The 6697-nt window shown below is 35.0% G+C and overlaps 1 protein-coding gene across 1 annotated transcript in view; it reads left to right on the top strand.

Moving 5' to 3' along the window:
* Positions 1 to 205: 205 nt before the first annotated feature.
* Positions 206 to 6697, top strand: part of LOC115948905 — a 35265-nt gene continuing 28773 nt past the window's right edge. The window contains exon 1 of the mRNA XM_031064601.1: positions 206 to 286. Within this exon, the coding sequence (XP_030920461.1) occupies positions 206 to 286 (81 nt within the window). The remainder of the gene's footprint in view (positions 287 to 6697) is intronic.

The raw sequence follows: 6697 nt of genomic DNA, 5'->3' as shown, positions 1-6697 counted from the left end.
GTCACAAGTCTTGCCCACAAACCTGCTCCAGCCTGGGCACCTCTCTCCATGGAAGTCCTGCTACATCCTTCTAGTCCTCTACGAGGTCTTCCTACAGCTTCATTCAGACACCTACCTGCTCTGGCACAGGGCTGTCCTTGTGCTGCAGGTGGATCTGTGCTCCACCATGGCCCACCATGGGCTGCAGGGGCACAGCTGCCTCACCATGGGCTACACCTCCGACTGTGGGTGGAATCCAGCTCCAGTACCTGGAGAATTTTCTACCCCTCCTTTTCCACTCATCTGGGTATCTGTAAAACTCCTTCTGTCACATATGCTTACTCCTCTCTCTGGCTGCAATTGCTTTGGTGCAGTAACGTTTTCACATTCTCAAATCAGGTATCCCAGAGGCAGTACCACTGTCACTGATGGGCTCAGCCTTGGCCAGTGGCAGGTCTGTCTTGGAATGGGTTGGCACCAGTTCTGTTGGATACTTTCCTATAGAAACTGCTACTAAGAGACTACTTTCTAATAGAAAACACCCCTATATTCCCCCCTGCTATGAAAACCTTGCTATGGAAATCCACTGCAGAGCAGAAACAAGTCCTCAATTTGAATCTTCACATCTGCCCCAAAAGATTGTTAGTGCTTTTTATCCTACAATCCACTGTTAGTGCTTTTTATCCTACAATCCACTCTCTTCATTTTAGTAATTTCGCAATAAACTTTTTTGGAATTCAGCCTTCAAGACCAGGCAGTGGAAAGGAGCATTTTTCTTCAAACACAATATTCTGAGCAGCAGTGTAAGGCAACCATCATGATAGCTTGGCTTACTTACAACCCCTGAAATTTAGTAGTAGATTTAGAACAGTGTTATATGCTTGAACAGATAAACATGTAATTAAATAAATTTATAAACTCCCCCACAAACATACATCTCATCTTTTTCTCTCTCTATAGAAACTTACAAGAATAAAGTATGTACATGTACCAAGTTTCAATTTCAGAAATAAAATTATTTTTTAATTTGTCTGCTCTTTTGTCTGTACAGAAACCTAGGCTAGTTCTAAAGAGAGTTGCAAAGGAAATGTAATAATTTGTCTTTCATTGTTGAATAGCCTCCTCTGATTAAATTCACAGAAGCGTATTAATACCATAGAGCTGAAGGCCTAACTTATATGATAAAATCCCACAACAACTTACTAGGTCTGTTTTCTAAAGAGTAAAAGTTACTTCTTAACATCTAACACCTCCTGAATTTCTGGGCTAGGTTTGTTGGCCTAAAAATTAAACAACATCATTTAATAATTTTTTAGTTCGATTATTTACTTTTTAATATTTTACTATGTGAAAACATCTTAAGAAACACATAGAGAAGCCTAAACAAACACTTCCAAAAAGCAGGCAGGAAGTCTTGCTTCTTTAGTGTGATTATTCTATGCATTTAAAAAACCACGAAAAGAAGAAAATTGTGCATCTACTGCCAAAAGAAACTGAAATAATGAGCAGTGTTTTAAATGGTTAAAAAAAATCGGTGTTGATTGTACAACTTTCTAACAGATGAGGTGAAATTAGCTGTACAAAGTCAGTAGTTAAAACTATTGAGCAAGAAACAAAATTAAGATGAACAGCAGGTGGCAGTGCTATCAAGAGCAATGGTTTTGATGAGCATCATCAGCTACTGTTCGTATACTGTCAGCACTTCCACAAGAGTTAAGTTAAATACCACAATATCAGCTATGCCTTGTGCTTTTGGGGAGCTATTAGCCAAATTGAAACAAATCTCTTGTTTCAAGAGGTTTCTCCGACTGCAAACATGAAATTACTTTCATAAGAAAGGTTGTATTTTGTTCTATAAAATGACAAGCTTATTCTGTCCTTCCTTCTAGATGGAATTATGAGTGATTATATACAGTTTATATAAGAATAAATACAGAAAATCAAGAAAAGTAAAATTTAATAAAATAAGTTTTGTTGTAAAATTTCAGACATGCAAGCATCTCAGTCCATAATTCTGCTACCTTAATTACTGACATGTTATATCTTTGCTAATGCAATGTTTTTTGTCAAAGCTGATAAATTTGTTGATATTTTAGAGAACATTTTAAAAAACATTACTGAAATAGTTTATCTTAAAGACCATATTTTAGCATCCTCTCATATAATTGTGCTAAATCACATTTATACATTTTATTACCGAACAAATTGCTAAGCTTAATAATTTTTTACTTAATAGGTCCTTGGTGCAATTTGCTGTTATTTGTGACAGCTTATCCTTTTGCCAATGCTTAGCATCTTGCAAGGAGCTGCATAGCTAGAGAATAAAATCACTGAGGTTCAGTGTGCTTATGCTTCTTCTATTGGTTAGCCTTAAAATCATTCCAGCAGTAGAGAATGCCAGGATCCCATGTGCAGAAACCATGAGATCAGTTACTGCTGATGACTGTCCCCAGGGACACTTCTTAAGCACTGTTGTGAGGTTCCTGTACAAGTCTCCTTAATGTTGGTGGAGTGCTCTCACCGTGCTTCTTAAAAGAGAAATTGCTAAAAAAAATCAAAAATAATCTAAAGGGAGGTTAGAAGAACAACTTTTGGACTCACAGGCCATTTTATGAGATCAGTGCAGTCTGTGGGTGTTACCACAAACTTTTTTGAGTGTAGTATCATTGTAGAAAAGTGAATTGGGTCATGTTGTTTCTGGTAAGTCTAATCATGGCTTCCCGATGCTTTCAACTGTATGGACCATGACTTGCCTTAATTACACCTTACGTAGTAAGAGGAAGAAAGTTGAAGAAATTCAGAAGAAAGACGTAATACAAAAGCATTGTGCATAAAATGTGTTTTTTCAAGATTTTTGTAGGGTGTCAGCAGATCCTTAATATTCTACTTTGAATTCAAATTGTCAAAGTTTTCAGTAGATGACAGATTAATATAGTTAGCATTAGGAGTTTAAGCAGCTCTAGTAGTTGTGTCAGTTTGGGAAGAAGAAAAAATAATTTAATGAAGTGTGTTATAGATGGTCAGTTTTTCAGTAAAGCTTTACCCACAGGAATATAGGGCTTTATCAACTCTGGTTTTAGTAATCTAGGTATTAAAGCACAGCTCTTTTCAAATCACTGCAGAGAATTGATTTGTGTACATTTCAGGCAAGGCAGTTTTCTTTGGATTTTTGGTACTGAATTTGCCTTGCAGTTAAACCATCTTTTCCATATAATTAAATACATATTGGTTGCTTCACTGAGTTGAAACTGCATTTAAAAGTCAGAAATATAAGTTAAAAATATAAAAATGCCTTTTTTGTTTGTTTGTTTGTTTTTGTTTTGTTTTTAATAAAAAGATACATGTTGCAATATTTATTCAAAGGGTTGTTTGGAATCTATGGAAGATTTTAATGTTAGTATGTATCTTCCTCAAAGGGATCACAGCAACACTTAGTGTATGTGAATGAGTGGGGGACAAAACCCCTCATTAATAATGTGATTTTGTCTGAGTGCTAACAAATTGCTGAGTGCTTCCCTGATTTGTGTGACAAATTAGGGAAGATCTTACAAACATGAATAATTGATCTGACAACCTCAGTTCTCATGAAACATGAGAGAGTACAAACCAGGGGATCACTCAGATTTCTGAAGAGCTTAAAGCAAACAAAAATATCATCCAAGGGAAAAGGATTTTTTGTTTAAAGAAATAAATTTTTCATTGTACATGTTAGTTCAATTTTATAACAAAATATATAGTTTGCAATACAGAAGCTAGGGAGTGTGTATTTTTCCACGTGTAAGGTAGTGACACTGGGACACAGTGTATTGCACAATACAGAAAAACTGAGCTTTTTCTGATCCTACAAAGTAAGCAAAATAGGCTGAAAGGCAGCAAAGCAATGTGTGTCGGTCACTTTATATACACGTATGTATGATTTGCATTTGTTCTGGGTACATTTATTAGTTCTAAATTTGCCATCTGAATTTTGAAGTCATTATCTCAAATATATACAGAACCTGTGCAGTATCTGACTTTGAGTGTGATTTGCTCTTTCTTTGCAAATACCTAATTTATTTTGTTTTTGAAAGGTCAGTTTAGGTGATTTCTTTAATTGGAATTGGACACAGCATTTACCAGGGAAAGCTCTTCCTTATCATTAAAATGGAGAGCCAAAAGATGGAGAGGAAAATTATCAGGATAAAATCAAGTTAATATACCCTATGAATATTCACATAATCTCCAGTTAGACTTAGAAAAGCATGAAGCATGAAGATATTTAATCAGGTATTTGCATTGATTACAAGAAGACTGTGGAAGAAGTTCCAGAAGTGAGATGCTTGGAAAAAAAAAGCCAAAGAAAACTACAACCAAAAAATGCTGTAAGCATTAATCACTAAGTTTTTACAAAAAACGTTTATTTTATGGCAAAGAAGACACTTCAGATGAATAATAGACATTGAAACTAGAAAACTAGGTATGAAGGATAGAAATTTTGCTCATGAGCCTAACAGCTCATGTACTAAAGTATTCTGATGTGTACAAGTTTAGTAATGCTGTAGCACACATAAAAGACTAAATACTTCATCTTATCTTTATAACCATAATATGCACAGTTGAAACTGGTAATTTTCAGGTACATAAAATCATTATACTACAATGTTGAAACAATAGCTTTAATACTGTTAATACATGCAGCGTTTGCTAAAGCATTTTTGAACCATATGCTACAAGGCAAATTAATTCTGTCCTTGTCACCAAAATAATTTGCTCATTTTTATTTAACACTATTCAGTATAGCATGTCTGTTTAACAGTGTTCTCTCTGTAAATTAGTAAAGACTTTTAAGAAAAAATGTTACTTGTACAAGCCCAGGATTGGGCCTCTTTCTGTAGATTCTATATAAGTGCTTGAGTCAGAATACATTCATTTTAATGGTTATCCCTTTCAGTTATTATAAAGACAATGTTTTAATCAGATATTATAGGAAAATGGATTTAATAAAAACAAAGAATGTAGCTAATTCTATTTTTGGAAACAGTTCAAGTGCTGCTTGCTGCTGAATGAAATACAACTGCATGCAGTTCATGGTAGAGGTTGTCTGAAAAACTGGTAATAGCATTAAAAAGGACACCCTTGTTTTGTCAAAGTCAGCAAAATATTTCTTTACAGGAGATGTGACAAGTAAGCAGCTCTCTGTCAACTCATTTTAAGTACATAGACCTCTAAAACTAGGCCTTTATGTCTTGTTAGTATAAATTAACAGCATAACATGGTTACACTTACAGTGGAAGTTCATTGGAGATTAGCTTCTCTATGTTTTGGTGTGATGGTTTATAGAAGTTACAAGAATTCTACCATCTCAGAGAGCATCTGTCTGACAAAGGCAGTCTGCAGACCACTGCGCCTTTTCTGTATATATTCTGTGGAGATATCCCTTAACCTTCTCTTAGACGTGTACTGGTCTCTGGGGCTTAGGTTAAGCATGTATTTGCTCTGAATACTTCCGTCTGTTTAGGATCACTAATTTGAATTTTGCTTTCATTGCCATTATCTCATCCAGAATCTTGAATTTGCTTACAAATATTTTTTAAGGTATACTCATTGTTTGTTTGTTTACCTATTTTATGGTTAGGATTAGTCCTTGGCTGGTGAATTTAAATTTTTTTTTTTTTTTGCTTCTTTTCTGTAACTTCTGACCTTCCTGGTTATCATTACTTTGCGTTCTAGTCACACCAGAAAATCCAGACAAAATCATATTCAGTATTGTGCAAACTACATTAAAATTGTGCTAAACTAGGGGACATTGCCACGTGTCTGTAGCAGTTGGATAGGGCTAGATTCCAGGTTTTCAGGAGAGGGATTTATTGATTTTGGCTAAGTAAGTATCTTGTTAATGGAGGGATGGCATGACTGATCTTGGTTACAACAGAATTATCATGAAAATTTATACAACCTGCACAGTCCTTGTTGCATTGTGACAAACCATTTAAAATTCATATAAATAAGTTCAGCTGTGGTGTGTCATGAAACAAAAGCTGAAATCCCTGAGAAATAGGGAAAAGTGCATTTAATAAAAGGCTGTCTTACATTGACAGTAAAGCTGAGAAAGGAATACAATATTGAATAATATGGGTGGTTTTTTGGGGAGTTTTTGCCGTTGGAGGGGGCACAATGCACAGGGACAGCTAAAAAGTCTGCAAAATCCTTTACTACTTGAACCAGAGCACAGAAAAACATGTCTGAGGAACCTTCTATGTTTAGCATTTCAGGGACCATTCAAAAGTTCCCAGAACATTTCTCTGAGTCTGCAAGTGTCTGTGCTTTAGGTGTATTTAATGATTCCTTTCTTAACTCCTCTGAAGAACAGATTGTCACTGTTTATTCTTGAAAACCTAAAATATCTATAAAATTATTTTTAAGAGATAGTTTTAAATATTGTATTAAAAATTGCCTTTTGTACTCTAAACTTTGTAAGCATTTACATGAAATATGACTAATCACTGAATGATTGGAGTTTACCTTCTGAAGTTTCCATAAGAATCTGACTTTTACCTAGATATTGGAGATCAAGTATTGTGTATGAAGGAAGTATTGATCGAGTGAATAATGTAAGAGCAATAGCAGGTGATGCACCATAATGGTGGACCACAAAATACCCTTCTCTCTCTTTTTTTTTTCCTAATAAATTACTATGTCGTTTCAATTATTGACTGTAGTTATTCTGATCTCTAGGATG

The sequence above is a fragment of the Geospiza fortis genome, unplaced genomic scaffold, assembly GCF_000277835.1.
Source record: "Geospiza fortis unplaced genomic scaffold, GeoFor_1.0 scaffold249, whole genome shotgun sequence".
NCBI classification, from domain to species: Eukaryota; Metazoa; Chordata; class Aves; order Passeriformes; family Thraupidae; genus Geospiza; species Geospiza fortis.
This window is presented reverse-complemented; position numbering and strand designations above follow the sequence as displayed.